The sequence below is a fragment of the Echeneis naucrates genome, chromosome 5 (assembly GCF_900963305.1).
Source record: "Echeneis naucrates chromosome 5, fEcheNa1.1, whole genome shotgun sequence".
In the NCBI taxonomy this organism is placed as follows: Eukaryota; Metazoa; Chordata; class Actinopteri; order Carangiformes; family Echeneidae; genus Echeneis; species Echeneis naucrates.
In genome coordinates, this window is record NC_042515.1 from 16,679,503 (window position 1) to 16,706,031 (window position 26,529).

Sequence of the window (26,529 nt, forward strand, 5' to 3'; positions counted from 1 at the left end):
CAGACTTCCAAAGAAAGTTTGATAAAGTGAAGGATAAAGGAAACTAAAGATTTTCCATTACAAAAATACTTGTTATTATCTCTAATACTTGTCTGTGCCACATTCAGCAGCCTCATGGCAAAGGGTGTAATTTAGTTTTCTACACTTTTTATACGTATTGCTGTCAGAACAAGATAGTCTGCTTAAATACAACCTTCAAGTTAAAAACAACCTTTAATAATAAACCCAAGGAAAAGTTGAATGATGTTGTTCTTAAGCCCAAATCTGTGTTGTATGTTTGTTGTATGTGTTACATATGCTTCAGTTAACATTGTTGCTGAAGCAAAATACACACAAATAATGTCTACAAATCACTGTTTCTTACTGAAAACAGTGAGGTGTAAATAAAGCAAAAATAAAATGACATACAGTAATCCCATGCTATATAACGGTTCACCCTAACCCTCACCTTTCACAGTCTAATTGCAACATGGATTTTTAAACATTTTTACCGTTGAGTGGTTTAGTGACCGCAGCCTCAGTTCCCAGCATCCTAGCTTTCATTATCCAATGCCGCTCAATTTGCTGTCTATGCACAAATCCACTACATTGCTCAGCAGCTTTATTTGTGTTTAAGAGTGTAGAAAAAGTTTTATAAACGTGTGTTTAGGCTTGAAAAAAACCTTTAATGTATAAAAATAATAAAAGAATATACAATACCCTGATGAATCACTTTAGCCAATCCTGTTTCTACTTCGCAGTTCTGGAACTTAACACCCGTGATACTCGAGGGATTACTGTATAGCCTACATTATGACTGCAAATATTCTGTATTTCAAATAGAAAGCCATTCAGCTGCTACATAGGTCAGTTCTTTTATGGAAGTAATGTGAGCTTCTAAAAAACTTTTAACTAAGCGGAAAAAGAATTAACGTGTTGTGTGTTTTTTATTTTTTGAGAACATAAGTAAAGTTTGCTGAACCTGTACAAAAAGCAATACATTTATTGTAGAAAATTACTTAGTGTGAGTTTTATTTCACCACAATGAAAGTAGCCATGTTTTCATAGTGCAGTATAGTGTTACACAATGTTATGACATGTACACACAGATGCAAGCTGTAGAAACGCTATGACCCTCCAAATGAGCTATAAAACTAGTCTGATTTACATTCCACTCCAAAAAGCTATATCAGGTGCAAAATGGGTCAATGATCATGGAATCACGGAATACATTACATTTATAGACATTTCTCTGACACTTCCTTTTAGTGGCGAGATTAAACACAGGTATTTACAAGATGGCAATGGATTAGAGTGACAGCTCGTATAAAAGGGTGTTGGTTTAAATAGTTTCTCTTTCATACAGATATCAGACCTCTGTTGGCTTTTCTTGATGTGTCTGCAGGAAAAGAAAAAGAATACTTTGATAAAATCCCCAAGACAATTAATTGATTTTACACATAATGACTGAAAGAGCAGCGTAGTTTGATTTTATACTAAGTTACAGATGATAGATACAGAATTACAATATACTCACCTGTACCATCTCTCATAGGTCAAACCTCGGTGGATTTTCCAACACAGGTGTTCTGAACCTGAGGGGTTCATAAAACATTAATTTAATACTAAACATAATCTTAGACTGATAATATACATAAAGAAAAACCAAACACAGAGGAAAAAATGGACTGCAAACATTGCTTAATGAGTGAATGAACTGGGAGCCTTTTTCTTTTGGAATGTGTTAGGAGAATTGCATTTGTAATGATTTTAACAACACAAACTACGGTTCTATGATATGAACTAGGCCTCTCATATTTGTACTGCACCTTGCCACAGGGGAGAGCCGTGGTCTGGTCCTGTGGTTTCGTTTTAGGTTTTGGTGCAACTGGTGGTTGGGTTTTTTCCAAAGCATTTGATTTTGGGAAAGCTGCAGAAACTTCAGCTCGATGAAAGGCCGCAGGATCCTTAACAGTGGTTATGGAGGCACAGACAGAGGAGGTGTCGTCCGCCTCTCCTCCGAGAGCAGATTGGTAACTGTGACCGCAACTGCTGAAGCCACTTATACTCTCCCCTGATGACTCTGAGCTGTCCACTGGAACATGGTGAAGACTCGATTACACACACAGCAAATGTACAGTTCCAGTCAAAAGTTTGGAAATACTTTCACGTTCAAATGAATATTGATGCGTGTCCAAACGTTTGACTGGTACTGTATATGTGTACAAATGCATAAATGGATGGTTACAGAGGGTAAAATAGGTAAAATCAAATTAGCCGCTAACAAGCATTTAGTCAACAATTTAATAAATACATTTTCCAGTTAACTACTAATATACCCACTATCTTGACTCCAATGTTGTTGTTCGAATTGCCAACTTACATAGTAAGTTCTGATTCCCACCCTCATGGTCCAAGTCATCTTCCTCCAGGGCTACTGGGGGCGACACATATCCTGCAAGCACCCCCACAACCACCCTCCGCTTTGGCCCACATTCATATCCTACAGGTGACAGGGAACCCGCTCCAGAGGAAGAGGATGAGGATGAGCTGCTTCTTGAACCAACAGATTTTGGCCGCCCCGCTGGGAGCCTGTCCTGCGCCCCACAAAGACCCATTGACAGCATCTTGCTTTCTGCAGAAAGTAGTTGCAAGTACATTTTATCAAAGGAAGCTCTAAAGTCAAAATGTGGTAGAAAACTGCAGCAGTAACATAGTAAATCTGTGCTACTGGCTGTATTTGCTCACCTCGTCCCATCAGTACATAGTTGATGGCTCTGTCATTGATTGCTGCTTCACTGGGTTGGATGTCCATAAAAGGCTTGTTTCCAATGCCCATGAACACTCGCTCCTGCATACGGACCTCTTACAAAGTTGTGAAATTAAATAATTGCTATTTAGACATTTACGGATATGTTTAAGAAAAATTAACATACATTTCACAGTTTCTTTTGCTTGTTGGTACCTCTGTTGTGCACTGCCTGCTCCCAAAGGATCCGCTCCAAGTCCTTTGTCCAAGCCTCTTTTACCTCCCTGCTAACTGCTTGAAGTATATATGTGTCCTGGGTTTTCCTCTTCCTGAACCAGATCTCAAAACACAGGCCAGATTCACCACAGTTTTGGGTCATGCCAAGGTCTGACGTCTGCATTCAATGAGAGACAAATTGTGTGAAATAGTTTCAAATATAATACAAGCACTTTTGCAACTTGGCCAAGAGCAGACAAGAGCCCAGGAATACTGTCTTGAGAATGCATAACAAATTTGGGCTGTGAAAATTTTGAGTAGTAAAGTGATTCAGAGAGCAAATAAACAGCTGCCATGGAAGAAGTGATCTATTTTGAATGAAGTTGTGGGCAGAGAATCTTATGAGGAGGATCAGATCACTCGATCACACTGAATTTAAGGAGTTGGCTGCTCTGCATTGCATGAGGTTCATGGTCTGAAGTTACGATCTCATTTAAACTCAAGAAAAGTAACTTAAAATCCTAATGTAAAAATTATTACTAAGTCATTACTTTTTATACATATATACAATTTCTTTTCTGGAACTACTTTTCCAATAATTTTTTCCTATTAATTATTTTTGTCCTTGTAAAACTATCATATGTTTAACATAACATATTCTTCCATTAATTACATTCAATTTCCATTATATATATCCAGAAATGTCTAAAATCGTGTTAGGGTGAGGATTGAATTTACAGTTGTGATGGTGGAGTTTGATGGTGAAGGGTGAGGGTTCAGGGTACATCATAGCCATTATGGGTATAGTAAACCAAATGTATTTGTATTGTGTGTTGTGAGTGGATATACTATGTGTACCTTGAAAGACTGTTTGTAGATATACGTCTCATTTCCAACATCTGTCTTACGAGTCTTGCTAAACAGGAGGAGTTCTTGAAACAGGAAAAGGTGGCGAGAACACCTTTTCTTTCTCAATGTCACCACAAACTCATCCTGGCGTATCAGCTGTCCCTGCTCCTTCAGATTAACCTGCAGTATGCAAAAGGAAAACACAATGACACTGATAAGTCATGGTCATTTACTGTAGTCGGCATTAATGTATTTGCAGTCCAATGCAGATTCAGAATCATTCCAACACGCGGTAAATCAGCACCATCACCATATATATTATAAACTTCTTTATCATTTGTGATGCAAGAAAGAAGAAAGAACAAACAAAATTCTAACAAAACTACTAAGAATCAAGTTCCTTTCCCTCCTTATTGTACATGGAAACACCAGCCATCATCACCGCCATTTCTCAAGCCCGCCAAAATATATTCATCCCTGTTGTTTGCCAGCACCACAGGACATTATGTGCACTCTTAACGAGACTGAAAAACTGCCTGAACTCTTCAGCAGAGCTGTGTCCCCACTGAACACCCTCATCAAACTGACTCTTCTCAGCAGATGGAGCCCCCCCATTGTGTTTTTCCAATTACAGAATTACAATTACAAGACATACAAGTCATTCTTATCACAATACACGTGAATACAGAATAGCCAATGCAATATATGAAATCTTGCTTTCTGATAATCACCAGGATGTTTGGGTTTACATAAATGACACAAACTTACATCACAGTTGTGGATGGCATCCATGGCCAACAGATTGTTACCATGGCGGAGCTGGAAGTGAATGACCTCCAGGGCAGCCTTGACCTCAGCCATCTCTCTGGCTTGTCCCGGACCGCACTCTCTCATCATGTCTTGCAGCAGCTGGCTGTATTTGCTGATCCGCTGCACAGGTTTCAGCAGGTATGACCACAGATCCATTTTATCCCCCAGCTTTAGCTGCTTTTGCTGGTGTGGGAGAAGCGACAGCAGTCAGTGAACCTACAGCAGCACAGCTACAGATGTTCTGGTGAAGCAACAGCATGGTTGGATGGGGCTGTTATGGTCAATACCAGTATATTGCAAAAAATGTTATCAAGAAAGAAAATTAAGTGAAAATAGTTTGTGCAGTTTATCATGATTTGATTATCTGATCCTTCAATTTAACTAGCAAGACTAAACATACATATCACCTGCTAAACATTAGCATGGCAGCATGTGTGACTGTGAAGGCTCAAAACAAAATCTCTTTACCTTAGCTACATACAGAGCTGACATAATCATGTTTAAATATATTGTTTTCTCTTTCTTCTTTTAAGAGGAAAAAAAAAAGAATAAACAAAGTCAAGCTGGCAGTGGTTGTCACCTTAAAGAAAGCTTTTCCATGGTTGATGAGCAGACTGTCAGACTGTGGTTTGTTCTTGCTGTAAAGGGCATACAAAGCAAAGCTCTCGCTCTAAAAAATAATAAAAAGAGGTAAAGTTATTCATAATTATCATCAACAATAAAAGTGCATGTATACTGTATGTATCACAATATGATACTCAAGTGTAGTCTTCTCCTGAAGGTTTGTGTAACACAGCCTTCCTATTTCTAATGAATGTGTCAGTAACCACGTTTACATGACACCTGAAAAAGTCCTTTAGTCTGACCAACACCTGACTTTTAAAGTACATGTAAACATGTTAGCTCGACTAAAATTGAGTTTAAATTAGTCGGACTAACACACCCAGATGATGCGCTTTAAAGTCGATCTGCGCATGGGCTAAAGTTTCGCACTAAACTATGACCCGGAAGCCGAGCTGCATTTAAACCCTAAACACAAACGTGGGAGGTCAGACAAAAGAAGCCGGCTAACTGCTAACGCGTCCAGCATGGCAAAGTCTGCAGCTCATTTTCGGACGGATGCAGATGCTAACTTGCTAGCTCACCGGTCTTTTTTTCTTTCCACCTCTGGTCTGTGACGCCATAGCTCAATCGGCAGTGGCCCGTTACCTACAAGCCTAAAGAGTGCTTATCGCCACCTATCGTAGCGGAGGCGACATGATTTCAACAAATAAATCGAGCTATTTCACCATAGCTCGACTTAACTGTGCACTTTAATGTACTTAGTGACATCAACATTTAGCCACTGGAAGAAAAAAATTCATAGTAATCACAGAGCTTTTAGAGAAGAGTATTAGTATCAATAATATATATTCATTAAAATCTAAAATAATTGTCAAAATTTGGATTTTTCCTAAACAAGATAGCTTAAGCTCTCCAGGCAAATAGTTTTCAATATGGTTTTAATAGCAAATAGCACCTACGTGTCGGAGGAAGCAGCGTCCCACTCTGAAGGGTTCGTTCATGCAGCTCTCCAACTCTTTGAGGAAATGATGTCTGTGGAAGTCGTGGAGTTTTTCGAGGTTACCAAAGATGCTCCCTCTCTGGCCCCTGAGGTCCTGAGGGACATCAGCTCTCTCCAGCTCAGGGAAGTAGTGTTCACGGACATAACCCAGAGCCTTCACGTATTCCCTCTCTGTGGACAGCAGCTCTTCCATTATCCTCCGCAGCTTCCTGTTCGACATGTAGGAAATGAAGTATAAAATCACTGATTTTACTTGATATATCATAACTAAACCCAGGTGATCTTGTGCACTTTAACATTATATGTACTTCAAAAGAAAATGATTTTTACATAGAATTTTTCTTTAGTTGTGGAACCAATGTGCCATTCGTAAGTATATATGAATGAAATTTGTGCAGGCACAATGGGAAGCTATGCAGTGTCCTTCGTAGCTTCTCACTGAGCCTTAATATACAGCAGAAGGAGGGATGCATTACTCACAACACATTGCTGCCATGATTTTCTGCTGGTATGAGTAACGTCTCTTGAGTCCTTAATTCTTTAGAAGTCTGGGTGGATACTGTGGAGTTTCTCTCCTCCTCTTCGTTACTGTCTCCTGTTGACTTGCAGTTCAAGTTTCCTGAGGGTGAACTCTTGTTATGGGAAATGGGCAAATTTTGGACAGGCTGCAGATTTTGTCCCAGTGGCTGCATCCTGCTCTGACAGTGTTTGTGTCTTATATTTAAAGGTGAAAAGGCAGAGATGGTCGTTAACAGAGAGTTGACACATGACCCCTCACTTAGGGATCGCCCCAAGGCCTTGTGCAATGGAAAATCACTTCTGGCCACTTCAATAGTGTCTGTATTCCTCAGATCTGCTTCGCTCTGGTGTTCTCTGAGCCTGCATTTGTTTCCTGGATGATAGTCATTGTTTTGCGAAAAGACTGGTATGTTCTGATTTTTAAATGTTGGATCAGGTATATTCTGTGCTTGATTTTCTCCTTTCTGACATTCTTTCAAGTCAGGTTGTTTGGTGCATGGCGCAGTGACACGCTCTATTGCATTTTCTGAGCTACAGACTACCTCTTCAGGAGGAGTTAATAGTTGTGTCGAGGAGTATTCATCTTCCCCCACCTCACTCTTTCTCTCCTTCTTCATTCCTCCATGCTCCCCTTGAGAGTTAGCAGCTGTGGTCTGCTGGATCTGGTTCTTATCAGCTCTTTTTTTTCCCCAGATCTTCTCAAGACTCTGCTTGACTTCTTGGCACTGAACCAACGTTGCATTCCACATGTTCATAACCCCAGAGGTCCCAGATCCCAGACCACAGGCCTTAACTTTCACAGCCTGGAAGTGCGGGGTGGAGAATTCACCACCTAATCTCTCTTCATACATCTGCAGTGTGCTCATGGTTTGAGCTGAGTAACACCCTGGCTCTACCTGCACCAGAAAGTGACTACATTCTTTGGCCAATGCAGAGGCCTAGATGGGGAGTAACAAAAAGTGGATTCAGTATTTTAGATTTAAAGGCTTACATGAATCAATAAGAAATATGCAGACAAGCGCAAGTGGGGACAAAAGGAGGAGACTGAAATTGCACAAGTCAAATGGAAGGAAAACTCAGAGTAATCAAAAAAGGCAACAAACCTGATGACAAAAACGATACACATGCACCAGTGTGTCCAGTTCTTTGTGCCTCTTCGCTGCACGCAACATAAAATCATCCATGTTGGATTTGAAAGTTCTGACCAGAGTACGAAAAATATCAGTAGTAGGACTGGAGTCACTGGTGCCAACTAGTCCCTCAGCCTCTGTCACCAGGGTCAAAGCATACTGTTGTTTCTCCTGAGAAAAAACATGACATCCTGTCAAGTAGAACTCTGCTGGTATTCAGCGATTTCCTGTAATCAACAGTCATTTGAGCTTTAGGAGCTCAACAAAAAGTTATGCGAACAGAAAACAGAGAGCTAAATAAGGACACATCCCTTTGATATGTTAGCATAATACCTTGCACTGGATGAGAAACTGTTCAAAGTTCTTCATCGCCTTTTCAGTGCACATCAGGGTATTATCTGTTGTGTAAGAGTCCGTCAGTCTCTGCTCGCCTTCTGTATTGAACCAGGTCCCAATCTGCAAGATGTTGTGCAGAAGAAGCATATAGTTTGTTTTGGTATTAAAATTATACTTTCTACAGTCACATCAATGACAACTTGGAGAAAAAGGTAACCAACTGCCATGTCCCTGCTTACCACACCATCTTAATGAATTTTTAATGCCTAATCACATTTTATTTGTGTGAACAGACCGAAATAGTTGCATTTACCATGCTGATTTTTGTCTCCATCTCCCTGAGCCTAAAAAGGAACTCCAGGTGCTGTAATGACTCGTTCGATCTCATCACCAACATGTGGAGCTTCTCCTCCACTTGGTTATACTGACTTGTTACTGACTCCAGAGCATTTCTGCAGTGAAGGACGGAGAAATATTAGCAAAAGCAAACTGAATAATAAAAATTCAAAATGCATTGTAGGGTGCCATTCAACCTTTTAAGAGTCATGTGACATCTTCGACATTATTGCTGAATATGTTATCTAAGAAAAAGGTGAAACAAAGCTGTTGGATGGAATGACTTATACTCTAACTCTGCACAAGCCTGTCACAGGCTTAGTGCCCTGAATAAATTGAGTCTAAATAATGTGGGAATTTAACAATATACTGTAATTGTACTGTCAAATAAAATGATAAAATGAATATGATAAGTTATTTTCAAACGTAAACATACTCACACCGGGTGGCACATTAATTTAAATTAACTATAACTACATTTTCTGAAAACAGCTGTGAAACAGAACAGTGGTTGAAGAAGCATTCAGTTTAAATTACACAGGTGTTTTCACTGATGTCTGTGCCAGCCGCAGAATGGGGGAGAACAAACACTGATCTATGTCTTCCCCACCCATCTGCTGGGTTTGTGTGTGCGCGTGTGTCTGTACGAGCAGGACAACTTGCATCAATCGTATATGCACGGTAGTTAATATTTAATGATGTTTAGTATTATTCTCAACACGGCTCCACCGAATTTACACTTGACTAGAGGTCTAATCTGCCAAAATCATTAAGGGCACTTCTGTGGGTGAGCAGTGCATGAATTATGAATGTGTTTTTGAAGTGAAGTAAAAAGTTCCATAACATGAAAATACATGAAAAGTAAAGCAGAAATTCTTCAAAGTTGGACGGAACTCGAGTAACTTAAGACAATGTAGAAGAGGAGAAATTTGAACAACGTTGTTGCGATGTAATCACATTGGCGGGCTCTGGTGGAAGCCATATGTACTACTCAGTGGGAAAAAGATGAAATAAGTATTTTGAAATGCACTGCGTTTGTACACTTCTGATTGGTCAGAAGTAGAACATAAGTAGACTTAATACAATCTGGAACCCTTTTTTAAATAAAATAATTTAATACCTGTAGTCTTCAGACTGTGGAAATCTGAACTCCTCTCTCCTCATCCTGGCCAGAACAGCCCCTCCTTCTCTCTGCAGACTAACCAGCCGAGCATCCTCCAGCACAGCTTTCATTGAGGCCTTCTGTTCTTGAATACATAACTGCACTTCCTATGGTATATACAAAGTCAATTTTCAGTTTATGCAATAAACTAAATATATGATTATATCATAGTATAAGTGTTTGCATTTCACCTGGGCATTGTCCATGTTTTTGCTGCTATCCACTTTCCTAATGGCTTTCTGCAACAAGCTGTCTGCCCCCTGCAGGTCAGTCATGAAGGAAACCAGTCTCTGAAATGAATAAGTTCAGAACTTAGTGGAGGTGAACAGACATACATTGCATTGTAATGAAATTTTTCCCATGTTTGCCATCAGCTGCTCACAGAGAGCCCAACCGGCAGTGCCATCATGAGACTGCATACGGAAGTGTACTTATTAGCTCAAATCCAGGTGACTGTTGGCAGAAATATACCTCAGAAATGCTCTGATGCAATTTCACAGTCTTTTCTTGTTCCATGCCGCTAATCTAACCGAATTTACTAATGAGAAATTGTTTATTCTTGTGTCTCTGCTGTGTAGCCGGCACAGCTGCTGCATAAAATTGCTACTCTGGTGCATCCTCTGCATCAGTAAATATGCTCTCTGGCCTCACATTTTGCATACCAACAATGGACATGAGTTGTTAAACCACTGAAATCCTTTCATAACAATACAAGTTATGACTTCATAAACAAAATGCACAAGAAAAAATTATATTTATTGCAAAAACTTATTTTTGCGCCACGACCCTGCAGACTTAACAAACCTCAGCTGCTTCATTCTGACCTACAGTTGGACGCCGTGGTGTGTACAAAGCTTTGTACTTGCGTACATTTCCTCAATCCACTCAAAGGCTAAATATGGCAACTATCATTGTGAATGTTTGGTATGAGTGTGTGTGCAAACCCAAAGCACGTATAAGCTAACAAACAAAATGTCTTGTGGGGCAGGAAAGATAACACTGGCACAATTTTGACATGAAAATTTTGGCCACAGGGTTGAACAGTAGCTGAAATACGGTTGAACAACAAACTCCTCTGAATCTACAGGAGGCTCCACATTTTCTCAAAGTGATGATGAGCAGTGACACCACTGCTGCAGCACATAGCACATAGTGAATATTTAGTACCTGGTGGAACTGCAGCCAGTCGACATGGCTGTAAGTAAAGGTGCCTCCGAGGTCAGATGTCAACTGGGAAGCTTCCACTGTCTTGTTCAGAGCTTTCATGGAAGTCACCATGTCCATCTGATAGACAAAGAGAAATGTTTGGTGAACACTGAAAAGGTGGCACTCATCTGTGGTGTCAGAAAGAAGAAAAGGAAATGGAGAACGTGTGACTTGATTATATTTCTGACCTGAAGCCCAGGCTGTTTTTCAGGGCGTGGGCAAGTGTCTTTATCCATGAGCATCACGATGCTGTGCACGGCATGAAGAGCTTGCTCCTGAAGCAGTTAGTCAATAAATTGAAGACAAAGACAAATCAGGGAAGAGAGTCATGTGTTTTGAATTAACTCAAGCAATTTGCTCATGATTTGATGTTGGGGTTTGTTTTGTTTTTGGCTTGTGAATATGTTTCAACCTGTGCCATCAGCAGAGCCTTGTAGAGTTGAAGAGGGGGAGGCTTTTTCCTGGCATTGATGACCAAAGTCATTCCCAGCTCTTGAATTTCTTTCCTATAAAACAGTCATTCATTTCACAGAGGACACACGGGTCTTTATGTAATAGATGCATCATTCTAAAAACTTTCTTGCTTCACTCATTTCAAATCTTTATTTATCGTTTTATTCCCACATACACACCCACACACTTCTTCACATACCCTATTCCACTTCTTCAGCACCCTTACACACACACTCACCCCTACTAATGCCCTCTTCTTGGGTTACTGTTGTCTGAATCCAAGTGGGACATAGCTGCTAATTCTAGCAAGGGTCTGCATACCAGACGTTTGGCAGCTGGCTTGGATGGGATCGCTGGAGGGCTCTGTACATTGGACAGGAGGCTAGGCTATTTACTACAAAACCTTTTGGATGTTTGAAGACAGAATTAAACTTGATGTTAAGGTGCTTGCTTGTAGACATCTGGTGGGGATGCGGGTATGGGGGTATATGCTAGTGTTAACTGTGAGCTGATTCACAGGCACCACTAGGTGAGACAGAGTAATGCTTTAAGTTGGATATTTTTTGTGGTGTTAGTTGTAAAACGTTTAAGGGATGAGTCTCCGGGATTCTAATAATTTGGATGTGAGAGCACACACCATACTAAAATTGTGCTCAAACAATGGTGAACACATTTCTATCAATGTTATCCTCCCCTCTGGTGGTCAAACCTCTTATTACATACAACTTCACTGGGAGTCTGCCCAGCGAGTGGGTAATACTGTAACAGATGCCACTATCCCATAATGGGCATAGGTCAGGCTGTAGTCCAAGTATGCTTCAGACCAAACAAAGAGCTATAGTTTACAGGCATTTTGTTGGGGATTTTTGGTGTTTGTTTATTTCTTAATACAAACATAATTGTCTCGAGTACCTCGGTATGGAGTGTAGGTAGAGCAGCAATTCACATAAACTGTGAGCTGATACAAGCGAGGTTGTCCACTCCTTTCTGTCACCATGAACCTCCACAACTGCTCTGCCTGTCCGGTCTCTGCTGCCTGGGGACATGAAGGGAAAAGGTAAGCGGCAAGCAACCTCATCCGTCAATAAACGGAAATAAAATCCTCAGAGGAGACCCGATTCTTCAAATCACTGATTATTTATATCACTTGATTGTTTTTTTGGAGGTTTAATGAGTTCCATTGATTTTGACTGACTTTCATTTTAACATCATCATCATATCATACAACCCTTATGCAGTGATGTAGGAATTAAATTTTGAGAAACATGGGCCAGTCACTCTAGAGGATTGTTGTGACGATTGCAGAATTAAAAGGAGCAAAGAACCCCTACATGAACAACCAGATTTAAATATGACATTACTGATAACATTTCACATTATTGCTAAGTACCTGGCAAACAAATAATGCCCAACTCAAGCAGGCCACTGATGTTTCTGAAACTGGACTCTTCCTTTCGTGTAGGCATGGCGATCATTGCAGGAACTTGAAATTGCAAAGACTGCTTCTCTGTCTTTGAGATGTGGACTCTTGACTCAGCTCCATCTATGGAGGAAGAAAAGTGTAAATTTCATTGCAACACAAAAATAATGCACTTAAACTCATAGTTTAGTTTAAAGAGTTATTTTAATCCATCAGGCTGTTTTCTGTTGAGGGAATTTGAAGACAATACTACGATTTTCCAAAAAACCACCAGACTTGTATTGTGAACACAGACATTTGTCCTAACAAATACCATTCATCTCTTTAGCCATAACTCTTAATAGCTCTTTTCAGCTGCATGCAGGCAGAATTTAAACATTAGACATGGGAACTCTGTGAAAAAACACTGCAATGGCTACTGAGACTGGCTTTGATTTCAGACATGAAAATGTGAACTCTTCTTGGAGCCAACAAAGCCTCGCCTGTGCTCTCTCTGTCGCTCTCTTTTTGCTATGACAAGCCTGTCTCCAGTAAAGATCTCATCAGGCCCCGCTGAGGGCATCATGGTGCATGCCAGCGGGTGCAGGGCACATAGAAATCCCATTTTTGCCTATTATGCTGTCTCTCTATATTAGAAGAATGCTTTGCTCCCTCTATCTGCAAAGTGGCGTCAGGCCTACGCTCTCACTGGGGTACGCCGTGCTATTTCCGCTCACTCCCTCAGTAATTGGAATGACCTGAGTAAAACCATACTACCGGGGAACCCAGACAGCGAGGAGAATCCTTGGAGGAGGCTCATATTAAGGCTTGACCTTGGACCTTTGAACCCTTTTCTAAAGAGCCTTTATGAACCATGAACCTCAATGGAACACGTTCTCGACAGCAGACCAGATGACATACATGTTTCAGTCTGTTTTCTAACCATGGCTAACGTTCTTTTGAGCACAGAGCAACAGATTATAACAATGTCCAATGATAACAATGTGCAAACTGTGTGTGTGGGTTGCAGAAATCAGAGGAGCCCCGAAGAGTTGCTTTTTTGGCTCTACTTGCCTTTTTTCGACCACTTTCCAGGAAATCTTTCCAGCTTTGGAGTGACCTGATCCAATGGTTCACCTTTTTTACATTGAATTATGCTGGACACGGTCTCAGGGCAAATATCACTGTGGCTCCTGTTGTTGAGTTTATAGAGAAGTGGACTCGCCTTGGGTGTCTCTGACACAGTGGACAAAGACCTCATCTTAACTTTGTGCTTCCCTGACGGTTTCACAACCTCTACGTTCTGCTGTGATTTCAACAATCCATCTGACCCTGGATGCACACTTGCATTATCTTCTAATGGGTGGGAGAGAAGCTTTGTCTGGACTCTCTGACTGTGGTTCAATCCAAGGCATGACTTTAAAATCATTGGTGGATCCTTCATAAGGTTTTCCGTTTCTGAACTTGCAGGATGGTCTGAAGGGAAAGACACAAAGTTTTCGAGGGTTGGCTCACCGCAATGTTTGTATTGACACAGTTCATGGCGTATCACAGCCTCTTTGGAGTGGTTGCAAACACCTCCTTGTTCATCTCTTGGAGCTTCAAACATATCCTTGGATCTCATGTCTCCCTCCTCACATAGGCCAACCTCTTCCAGAGCAGATAGGAGGTCCACACTCCCCCTCTCAAAAGGGACCGGGTTTTTCAGTGCAGCCAGGTAAGAGTCTCTGTACCGACACTTTAAATCGTGCTCAGTAAGCTCCTGCCCCAGGTTCCTCTGGCTGCATGGTGTACAGGGTTCGTCTGCATACTGAAGGCTGCATCCACAGGGAACATTATGACCAGCAGTACTTGGTGTGACAGGTTGGAACACAGATGGATTGGGTGGATGTGGATGGCTGGCTCTCTGTTTATCCACAAAGGCCTTCCCTTTGGCAATATCCACCAGGTCCACATAATCACCCTCAATCTCTCGATAGTTACGACTATCCCAGGTATTAGGAGAGACCCAACCAACGGGTTTGATTAAAGGTTTAGAATATGATTTTGCTGTTCTTCTTTCGCGGTCCGGTTGGATATGTTTTGAAGAACAGTCTGCAGGTCTCAAAGATGCTGACATTCTGTCTTTTGCAGGAAGAATTGCAGCTTCCATTGGGAGGGTCGAAGCATTAAAAAGGGAGGGAGGTGGGATCAGCTTGGGTTCAGGAGGAGCTTCTCGATAACTGGCCACGACCTTAGGCTTGTCCAAAAATTCTGGGATAGCTATTTTAGCCCAGGGCAATTTGATTACTCCCTGATCTGTGCAGACCAAGCAACACGACAGAGGGGTGCCATGGCGTCCTTCATTAACATCCTGCAGCCAGGCTTCCGTGAAGATGCAGGGGTACGAAGTTTCAGGCACAGGGGTTTCTTCCACTTCTCGACAGCCCTCTTCCAGAAGACTCTTGAGGACAATGCGGGCTGCCTGGTCCCCAAAAGGTTCCACCTGAAGATAGAAGTCTCCAGGACGAAGAAGCAAAGGGTTTACTGGCGCCAGCTGGATGACTGTTTTGTCATGGAGACATAGAGGCCAGCCCTCGCAGCGAAAAACCACATCAGAGTATCCAGCCTAGTCAAAAAATAAAAATAGAGCATTGTCACATTGTAACTTTGTTTTCGTTTGTTCTCCTCAAATTTTTCCACTGCCTACTTTTTCTGGCCCTGAAATTTAGCTGTAAGTAGTTTGTCAGTGCATATCAATATGCTGCACCAGTACAATATGAAATATTTAGGGCTGCAATGCAAAAAGTTATTAAAATTTAAAAAAGAGTTCTCACACATACTTCTCTTTGTACAAAGACTAGTCATAATTCATTTGGATTACATAGATAGTGGTTACCTTTGTCATAAACTACTTTGTTCTTTATGAAAGGATGTAAAATCAATGTTCAAGAATAAGGAGAAAAAAAAAAACTGATGGGACATTCTTACTCATGGCGGTGTCTTTCTATACTTCATATTAGAAATCCTCCTTTTTTGATGAAAAAACACTGTAGACAAGTTTTGTTTTGGTTTGTGTTTTTATGTGAAGCAAAAAAAGTATAAAAAAAAACTATTACTTTCTGGGCATTGTGTCGATATGCATTTCTGGATTTGCTGCTTATTGGATGCAACTTAAATGTGATGATTCACAGTTCTGTAATGACAAGGAACTTCTTTTTTCTAAGTGAATATTATGGCTGTGTGGACATCAGACACAGTGATTCTGTAACTATATGTGCATCCTGTTTGTGTGTTACGATATGATTGAGGTAGAGCCGAAAGGGATATGACTTTTGATGAAAAATAAAATGATTCACCACAACCAGTGTCTTCAGTTGAAAGTTCAAGGAAGCTGTGTCTATCAATTACCTACACGTAGTCAAATATATCTCTTTCCAACAAGCAATATTTACAAAACATTCAAATAATAAATCTGACAAATTTCACAGTTTCTAAATAATTCAGATTTTTATTTTCCTGACACATTAAGAAACTGCTGTTTATATTGGTAAAATATGTGTGCATATGGCATCTTTTCCAAGGGAGAGGACTAATGGCTGTGTGTTGTTGCAACAGTTTGATACTCACACAAGCTGCCTGTTGAACACTCTCCAACAGGTGTTTGGAGGGGATGAGGAAATCCAGCAGGCACTGCAAAGCATCACCATGGTAACGCTCCTCAATGGTTCGAAAAAGCTGACTGAGGACGATCGGTGCTGTGGCCTCAAAAGGCGGGAAGAGAGCCGAGAGGGCACTCTGGATGGACGAGTCCAGAGATTCTGGGTTCTGTATGACAAGAAGGGGTTGAGGTCAGACAGATGAGGTTTGGGCAGTCTTGATGGATAAAACTGTGACACTTGTCTCATAAATACGAAAAACCAAAAAAATACAGTCTAACAAATGGAAACGTACAGATAATAAGCCTAATATAGACACAGTATGGTTTCACTGGATTAATGTGGAGCCTCATTTTGTCTGTCACAGCCCCATGAACTCTACTGCCAAATTGTATAAGTAGGCCTGCAGAAATCAAATGAAGAAACACTTTGCGCGTACTGATCACGAGAATCTTTTAGCTTAAGAAAACATCGGGGTTTGGAGTTAAGAAACTGAATCGACATTTCAAATAAAGCACACCAACAAAAAAATTGTTAATGTGGGAAAAATAAATCTTTCATTTGAGATTACATTTACCGTGTGATTAATACGACTCTCAACCTCAAATCCTGGCTTTAAATTCTTTTCATCTTGTGTTGACTGGAAATATGAATAGGTGAATAACAACTCGTTTGCTCACAGTTGAAAGCTTGCAAGTTTGCTAAAATGACAGAAAATACACTTAAAATTGGTTCATAGAATTTGTTAGTAGTTAAGGAATCACATCAACTTCCCTAAAAGTAGTTAGCAGTAGTTACCTGCTTTTTGTGTATGGCATCTTTTTTACTCAAGCTTTTCCGTAGTTGTGGTTAATGCAAGTTAATATACTGTGCGATGTGCTTGTCTTTGTATTTTTGCTATGTTCAGCTATGAATTTTCATTATGCTCTAAAGCTTTTATGACCTAGTATTGCCCTTTTGCTCCCAAAATAGCCCCAACCCATCAAAGCCTGTCTCTGGCACCAGGATGTTAGGAGCAGATCCTGGAAGTTGACGGAACCTCTATGTATCGGACTTGTGTGTCCAGAACATCCCACAGATTTTGGATTGAATTGGGACCTGGCAAAGTTTCAACACTCATCATCTTGCCTTCTTCCCATGATGCAGCCTGGTGCCACGTTTTCCCCAGGTAAATTTGATCTTTACTTATGTACTGTGAGTGCCCAGTTTTCCTTATACCAACTCATCAACTTCAAGCTAAAAATGTTCACTTTCTTTTGAATACATGGCAACGCTGACAGTGGTAATCAGATAATCATCGTTATTCAGCTCTCCTGTCAGTGGTCATAATGTTATGGCAATCAGTGTATATCTGTAGTGTTTAGTTCTTAGAGGTCAATTTTAAAGGCTAACAGCTATTAAAATGTACAACACAGTTTTGAGGAAAGTTTACATTTCCAAGATTTTGCCCCAGGGACTCCCTCAAAGAATGAATTGAAAAATGAATTTTGGTTTTAAAGTCATAAACATGAGGAATCAGCATTATGTTTCACATTTTTGAATTTATAAATTTTTGCATAGCAATATCATTGTAGACAGACAAACTTCAGCAAAACATCATATTCACCAAAGTCACAGAGAGGCTGTCTGTCAGCTCAACAGATGTTTTTGATTTACCTAATTTTCTTTCAGGTAATCAAAAACTGTCTTATTTCTAGAGGGGTATTTCTGAGCCTAATCAAAACTCTTTCAACTGTATCTGGAGATGATTTAGTCTGGAGTACGTGAACATTGTTTCATGTCTGGCCAGGACACACTTCATTGAAGGTGGTATATTTGTAGCAGACCAGAGTCAGCATCTGAGCTTATTCAAAGTGACAAGAGGAGGAAAGCACAAAAAGAAGCATATGGTTTCATCACAAATGCTCATAGAAATGCCAATCTGTCACGCGCTGTGCCAGTGTTTACTGCATGTACAAATATGCTTTCAGTAACAATCTGAACATCTGCGTTGGATAAGCTATTGGCACCAGCTGTGGGGGAATTCCTCCTTAATACAGGAGAATTACTGTACAGACAAATGAGGGCATCTTTTTGGTGAACTGATCCTGCAAGGATGAGATAGAGATGTTTTCAGGTGGGAGGATTTTCAATCTAGATTGGTAAAAATCTAATGCTGTAGAATTTGTAAAGATTACTTTCTTTTCTTTTCTTTTTTTTTTGATGGCATAATATGGCTGCCTCAGTACAGTGTATTTATACAGTTGTCTATCAGTTGACTAAAACGTCATAAAACATCAATTATAAAAACCTTTATTTTTTTCTTGCACTCATGTGGTGGTGCATGGCTACCCCAAAAATGCATAGTTAAAAGTAAAATACTCAAATAAATCAGATTCTGAATGCAATAAGGCCATTCAACACCACAATCGCAGTGTATTTTTCCTATGTTATGGCTTAAGCTAGTCCATCTCATTTAGCACATGCAGTCAGATAAATGATTCTTTGGCAATAAAAAAAAGAAAAAAAAATAATATTATTGTGGAGTCAACAGCTGAAAATAAGGACTCGACACTTCCATATTTTGGATTTGGACATGTCTTAGAAGTTAACCACAGCAGGCATGCTATTCATACAATCAATTCACAGTGCCCTGCTGTGTAAATCTCCCAGCCCCACAAAGGACTCTGTTTTTATCCCCTTCCTCATTTAGCTTGATGGCCTGACCAAGGCGTGAGACTGGCCCAGGATAAACACAAGTGCAGGAGCTTCAAAGACCTCACACTGGTCAGCACTGGGACCGCGCTAAGCATTTGGCCAACAGTATATATGAGACATCAAGCATTGGGAGCAAAAGTCATGAAATTACAACTGTTGATGAGAGTTCTCCTCTTTATTTTTCAGTAAATCCCTCAGCCTTTGTGCTCACAGTTGGTAATATCAATGTGGTTGTGTGAGAAATGATTTGTATCATCAACCAGCTGTCCATGTGGGGTGCTGGATGGATAAATGTCAATATTTGACCACAGTACTCTGAGTCTCTTTATCTCCTATAGATATCGCATGCTGTCAGCAGAGAGGAATGCCTCCTTTTTCTGAATGTGCACATCTGTCACAATAGATTAGGAAATGGACAACAGAATACCTTTGAGGCTGCTCTTCAGATATAATGCATCACAGCTGTTTTAAAATGACTGCAGCCATGCAGCTTTCAGTTCCACCGAATTTCTAGATAACTGTGAACCTGAGGTCATAACTCATGAAGTTACTGTACTGGCCTGAACAAAAAAAATCTAATTTCCGAGTTTTATCTACACCAGCGGACTTGGGCCAGCTCGCTGTGACTCAGACACTGAGGAGTCTACAGATTTATCAGAGCATATCTACTCTCCCCTACTTTCAAATCACTCCTTCACTGAAATTCAACTTCCAGCTACAATTTCAGTGACTTATTATTATAACGTTTCTCCAAAATCATTTAAAATATAAGCTTCCTCTTTTTTTAAGACTCTGGCTAAAATTGCCAAAGGCTGAATGCCTGGATAAACTCTCAAAACAAAGAAGTTTAAAGGTCTGAGGGTGGAGGTCCTCTCTGTGGGTGGTTTGGCTAGATATATTCATTTGAGTGAGACTCACTCTTGAGACTTCCCTAAGCATGGCTCAGCTGGACCCAGCTCAGACTGGCTAGCCAGCGAAATGAACTGAGGGCAGGGAGGGTGCCTGCCAGTGTTTGGGAGTTCTTCTGTATCTCATTACATCTGACTAAGTGCCAGACAACATGCCATACAGGCCTGAACTATGGGAGATTCAGCCTCAATTCGTCTGAGACAAAGCAAAATTGTATCGTGAATAGAGAAAGCTGGCATTACAGACTTCTAATTTTAAACATAAATATAACAAGAGTCATAATCACAGGTGATTTTTTTCATAGCATTCTTCCTTGCATCCAATTTAGAGTCACCATTTAACCCAAACATGATGTCTTTGGACGATGGGAGGAAACCTACAAAGGCATCGGGAGAATATGCTAATTCTGCACAGAAAGGCCCCAGGCCGGGAACCGAGGCCACAACCTCCTTTTTGTGGGGCAACAGCGCTAACCACTATGCTGCCATTCTGTCATTGATCAGCCTAACCAATTCAAAATGTGTTTCATGCTATCACATCATTATAACATTTTCATCTAATGGCATTAAAAAAAAAAAAATCTATGTCAGCAATGTCTTATGTGCTGCAGTGTGACATCTCTTTTCCATATTAAAAATGTTCTAAATGTTAGTAAACATGAAAAGCATTTTAGTGACTGCTGTGACATTTGAGAGGATTTTTTTTACTGTATATCTGCAGATGGAATCTAGCCCTCAGCATTCTTATGCTGACGGAGTCACAGACTCGTACATCTTTGTTTTAAGGTGCGTTACTCTTGCAACGGCCAGAGAAGTGCATTCAATCAGGCTTGAATCCTGAGCTTTTGTCTTGGCTTGCAGAGATTATGAGGCGTGATTGATGTCCAGCTGCTGATCTCATTCCACTGCCGCCTTTTCTACACATTCAAGACAAGGGGATTCCCTCTTCATTGTCCAGTGGAGCCTGTGATTTAATTCTAGAAAGAGCTTCAGACCATTGTTTGACCTGTAATGCTGGTGTGGACAAAAGGCATCTCTGAAAAAAGGTTTGTTCTTTCTTTGTCTGCTCTACCATTTAGCAAGGGCTGGGAGGTTTTTCAGCGTAGCGCATTAAGCAGGTAATTGCAGGTTTTTTTCTCTGCTGCCTTGAGCTTTGACTAATGAAAGTCAGCTCTGAGCAGTATAAACGAACTGTCATGGTTTGTAAAGCACAATGTATGTCCCTATTATCAGCCACAAAGAGTCAAAGGATTAGCAAAGATAAAGAAGATTAACTGCAGCTAAATGGACACAACTCTTGTGTGTGACATGCTGAAAGAATTTGCTTATGTCTCTTTTTCGCTTGGCCAGCACACTTTTCTGAAATCCAAGTGGACTGTCATTCTCCCATCAGGCACCAAACCAAAACTAGAAGCAGAAGCGACAGCTGCTTTAAGGGCTGCCTGGGAATCCTGAAAACTGACCCGATTCTTCAGGTACAGACATGCAGTGTACGAGAGCCCAAGACAGCACAGCACCAACTCATCTGTAGCCAAAGAGATTTGTGTGGACACAAGGCAGTGATCCGTAATGATACCCAACCACAAGAATTATTAGAAAGGAGCAGATTGTGAGTGAGGGCAGCATAGTGAGTAGTGAGTAGTGTGGTTGGCCCACAACAAAAAGGTTGCGGGTTTGGTTCCTGGGCTGGGGGCCGGCAATGGACTGGCGACCATCGCTGGACTGTTTACCCTGCCCTCCTCAATGTGAGCTGGGATTGGCTCCAGCAACCCCTGCCCACCACCTCTGAAAATTATAAGAGGTAGAAGATGAGAAAAAAAAAAGATTGGGAGTAAAAAGGCCAGAATAAAAGCATTTCTAGTTAATTCTTTCCTAATTGAGGTTTCACACCTCATAAACCTCATAACCATGATCGTAGTGTTAGTTATGCCCCCCACCCCATTTTCTCCCCTCTTTCCTCCTTAAACAGTGTGTATCTCCTGTTTGGCACCGAGACAGTGTTGTCTTTGTGTGTTGTTAAACTCAGTAGAGGGGCACTCCATTCAGGTAAACCATTCAAAATCCTTTTAGCCACTTAAAAAAAAAAAAAAAAAAGCCCCAGCAAGACAAAACTCCCACATCATTGCAAGTGCTCTCTGCCAGAAGTAAACTCTGGTGTGGTCTCACTAGCAGACCTTTGATCTGGCAGGGTTCCACTTATTCATTCATTCATTTTGTTGTTCAGAGGAACTAAATCCATGTTTGTAAAGTGAAGCTTGTGTCAGGTTTCTGCATTGGTCATGTGAATCGGTGAAAAAAAGACCAACAATATCAATTGATCTTGTAACAATCTGTCATCTAACCTGAAAGGCTCAGAACAACGCTGCTGTGGAGACTCATCCTGGAAATATTTGCCTATGTAAAACAATGGAGTGAGTGTGGGCAAATCCGATTTAAATCTCCGCTCCCATCTCTTTCGAGATCACAGACGTTGACTCACAGCTGCCGTTCATGGCAACCACATGTTATGAAATGTTAAGTTTAAAAGCAGAGCTTTAAAATAATGGCCACATTGTTCTCCGATCTGAAGATACTGTTTGACTGCTGAATGATTTTCTTCTTTTCCCCTATGCTGGTTCAGCACTTTTTTTTTATTCACTGCATGATCAGACAGGTGTACAGTTGAAAGAATGATCCAATGTGTGATGAGGTGAGCACTGCAGTGTTTGCACAGGGTTTGATGTAGATAGACCATAAATACACTTGGATAAAGATTAAATGTCGTATTGTACACAGACTGACTATGACTATGAATCCTGACTATGTCTGACTATAAATGTCTGACTGTGACTCAATCATACTAACTTTCTCACATTGAACATGACAAAAACAGTTCACTTGTGAAAGCTTTACCTCTGGCAAACCTTCAGAAATAGGGCTCTAAATGCTTTGTTTCTGAAACCCACTGGATGCCATAATAGCTCCCATTGTTCAGCTCATAATGTTAAAATGGCCAAGAAATTGTTGGACACTAAAAATACAAGGAGGGTATTGTGAAATCTTTCAAACCAAAACACAAGGAAATTTTTACTTGGTTGGCATGCAAGTATGTTTATAAGAGGTGTATTAAGTGCTGACATCTGTGGCTCTTCATTCTCTCGCCACGTAATATTTGCGAGAGGTACAAAAAAGAGAAAGACTCCAAACAGACAGTCTTCGGTCCACATTTGGAAAGTTGCAGGAGTGAAATTAGTTGTTTAGCCCATAGCACAAACAAACTGATTTTAAAAATATGATATTAATCATCGTGCACCCTGGGTGACAATTTCACCAGGGTGCCACCTAAATACTGGAAATCTGAGATCTGATTAAAGCTTTTCAGCTGGTTACAAATGTGGGCAAGCAGAAATCCATTCTTATAATGTCATGACTGCTTAAGTAGCTAAAATACAACCGCCCCCCTGTCAAAGAAAGGCACCAGAGGAGGCCACAACAGCAGCAACATTCAAACATGGTCTTAGCAGGAAGTGACAGGAAGAGTTATTAGAGAGAATGCAGACTCACATATAGCCTATAGCTGCACAGACGTTTCACCCTGAACACTTGGCAGTGCAACTGTTTTGAAAAGACACCGCACGGCCTCTGATGAATTTGACCCACTTTTGTAATACATAGATAATAAACACACAGAAAATATAGCTTACTGCTCCGTGACAGCTCTCAGAACCTTGACTCGCTGACTTAAGCAAAATTAGAACTAATTCGGCTCATACAGACACAAAAGGCAAATGTCTGCAATTATTCATATGTTCTTCATAAATCACATCAGTTTATTGTTTAGATTTTCCCTGAGCCGCTGTGAGTATTTGGCAAAATCACAGCAAGTGAAGCAACGTAATGGGCATGAAGTATTAGCTGCCTGCCAGATATCATTGCACAGACTTGATGACTTATTAGAGGCAGACGAAGGAGCCGCTGATGACTATCCCAGGATTCTCATAGAGAGACTGAGAGAAAGACAGATGTGACCATGTAATGTATGGAGCAGCCATGCTCCATTCCATGTCAGCTTGTGATTGTTGCCATCAACTAGCTCCAGACTTTGTAGGTGATACATGCAATATTTTTATTTTAATGACAATGGACCAAATGACTTTGTGCATGTGAAATATAATGAAAAACACAAAGGGAATAATCACCTGACTCAGCAGTTCCCCCCGGCTCTATGGGACGTTTTAGCATCAGCTCCTCAATGTGGTTTTTAGTTCTTTTCTTTCATTTACAACAATCTTGAAATAATTCAGCCAGCATTCTGCATACTCTCCCCGTAAACAAATGAATAAAGAAATACAAATAAAGAGTGAGAATGAGCAACTGATGGACATAGATGAGGGATAAGAAGCTGTGGAGACGGTGGAGTATACAGCACAACTATAAGTAGAGCAAATATTGGAAATGCATTTACATTCATCATGTGGATGTAAACATGAAACTGAGCCCAATTCATTGGCAGAATGTGGAGGTAAAATGGAATTTGAAAAATAAAAGACTCAACATACAGAAAGGCAAACTTCAGCCAGATGACAGTGGCTCTTACTGTAATGTTGCTATGTTTCTGCTTTATATGTAAAAATGTTCAGTTTCTGGGTTTCTTCCCCATCAAACCAATAAGGGCTGCTGCAGATTTAGAAACTAATAATCTAAGACTTCAGCTTTGCTGATGACTGCTGACATTATAACTGTAAAGCTCATGCTACACATTTTGGCAAGACAAGAGCACAAAATGGAAGGGCAACACGAACACAGACTTTGCCTGAGCTTTGCATAAACATTGACTCCTGCAACAGACACTGAAGCTGTGCTTATCGGTATTGCAGCAAGTCACCATGTTTACTGTACACCAAAGGGAAAAAAAAAACATGCTGTGAGATCTCAAGAAGAAAGTGTTTGACCTTGCTGGTGAATGAATGACTCTTGGTTGCCCTTGTCACACAGTAACAAAATGCAAATATAGTGCACACCAGCATGCTCATGCTCTGGGTTTTGTATTATTGTTGAGTGTTTACCAAAGATAGAAACTCCTGGTCATGCAAGGCACAGTTAGACTCAGTGGATTCACGACAGTGAGCGGGAGGGTAGTAATGGAGAACAGCATCAGTCATGCAATACGTAAAACAAACAGTTGAGGCTGTAAAAGCTGGCCAAACAAATGCCAAGGTGGATGTGAAGGGAGAACAAAGTCCAGTGGTAGCTGTGATGAGCAGCCAAGTGTAGACTTTCTTAAACATCCTTCCTTCCTGCTCTCTGTAAAACTATCATTTATCTGTTTGAACAGATATTATAAGTCTGCCTGCTTTCCATACAAAGAAAGCTGCAATGAATAAATGGTTACAGTAAGTGAGCACAGCGGAAATTCAGTGAACCCCCACTTAATTTAGTTGTTGAGACTCAAGTCAACTTTTGGAAGTATATGTTACACGTGCATCATTATGGTCCATATTTGCATATATCTGACAATTTCCAAAGCACCAACAGCCAGTAAAGTTCAAAGATGCCAAATCCTCCCACCAATCTGTCCTCAGAGTCCAGCACGTCCCCCATCTGGTGGCTCACTCACCGTCATTAATTAGTTTCTGTTGTGACTAGGATTAGGCCATTTCCTCTGCAGTCTTTAAAGCCCTGCAATTTGAACTTTTTAAAGAGCCGCAACACTGAACTGGAGAATTCCTTTATGTGCACATGCAAAGTAGTCAAATAATTTATACACCACAACACTCTCCACTCACTGGAGTATGTCTGCCATCCGCATCAATTAAGTCCTAATCAAAGGGCTTCAAGGAGCAAAACAAAAGACAATGTGCTGCTCTCCGTCACTGTCTTTTGTCAGTGTGCACACACTTAAAAAGCTTGAGATGCTGGGGGCTACGGATGTGAAACAGTCCCACCAACTGTGCTGAGGAAAACAAAAAGGTTTGGAAAGTGCAGTGACATTAGCTTTGTGCTGGCTTTGCATGTGACAAAGACAAGGCTTGATGAAAAAAGGAAACAAAGAATATGCACCACTGCTACGCACAGTATCATGCAAGTGAAAAAAGCCTTTGAAATACATTTCTCTTTTCGTTTCGTCGTTGTCTCGACGAGGTTTATCACGAACAGGCTCCTGAAACTTTACTGACACGACTGCCAAAAATCACAGGAACAAACAAAGTTGGGAACTCATGCTCCCAGTTACTGGGTCAGTGGAGCATTTGAAGTCTTTGTTCAGAAAGTAACAGCAGACCAGAACAACAACTAAAACATGATGATACTTTACCATCTTTTCAGGAGTTTCTCCTCTGTTAGGCACAAAGTTTTTTCATTTTTATCCCTGATAACCCTCTGCAGACTGTCTCCCAGGACTCTATCCTGATGAACTTGCCATCTTTAATGCATCAACAACAGAAGACGGCAGAAGTACATCCACATGGCATCGAGCTGTGTTGGTAGAAAAAGGACAAAAGTCTTTTCCATTCTTCATGAACTTCCCACATGTCTGACTGTATGGCGAAGAAAGCAGCAAATTGTCAAGCTGCCTGTTGATCCTCCTCTTCTCTTTTGCT

At 40.7% G+C, this 26,529-nt stretch overlaps 1 protein-coding gene across 1 annotated transcript; it reads right to left on the minus strand.

The window, feature by feature from the left end:
• Window positions 1-964: 964 nt before the first annotated feature.
• On the minus strand, window positions 965-26,529 carry quob (quattro b). Its single transcript, XM_029503031.1, has 24 exons — window positions 26,244-26,529; window positions 16,318-16,515; window positions 13,783-15,316; window positions 12,700-12,852; window positions 12,222-12,345; window positions 11,269-11,362; window positions 11,045-11,131; window positions 10,818-10,934; window positions 9,842-9,940; window positions 9,609-9,757; window positions 8,466-8,604; window positions 8,150-8,272; window positions 7,790-7,987; window positions 6,648-7,624; window positions 6,127-6,376; window positions 5,184-5,273; window positions 4,562-4,786; window positions 3,803-3,973; window positions 2,945-3,122; window positions 2,728-2,844; window positions 2,363-2,614; window positions 1,809-2,074; window positions 1,517-1,574; window positions 965-1,378 (listed from the first exon to the last, which is right to left on the minus strand). Exons 1-23 carry the CDS (start codon window positions 26,244-26,246, stop codon window positions 1,536-1,538), a joined length of 5,583 nt encoding a protein of 1,860 aa, XP_029358891.1. The 5' UTR covers window positions 26,247-26,529; the 3' UTR covers window positions 965-1,378; window positions 1,517-1,535.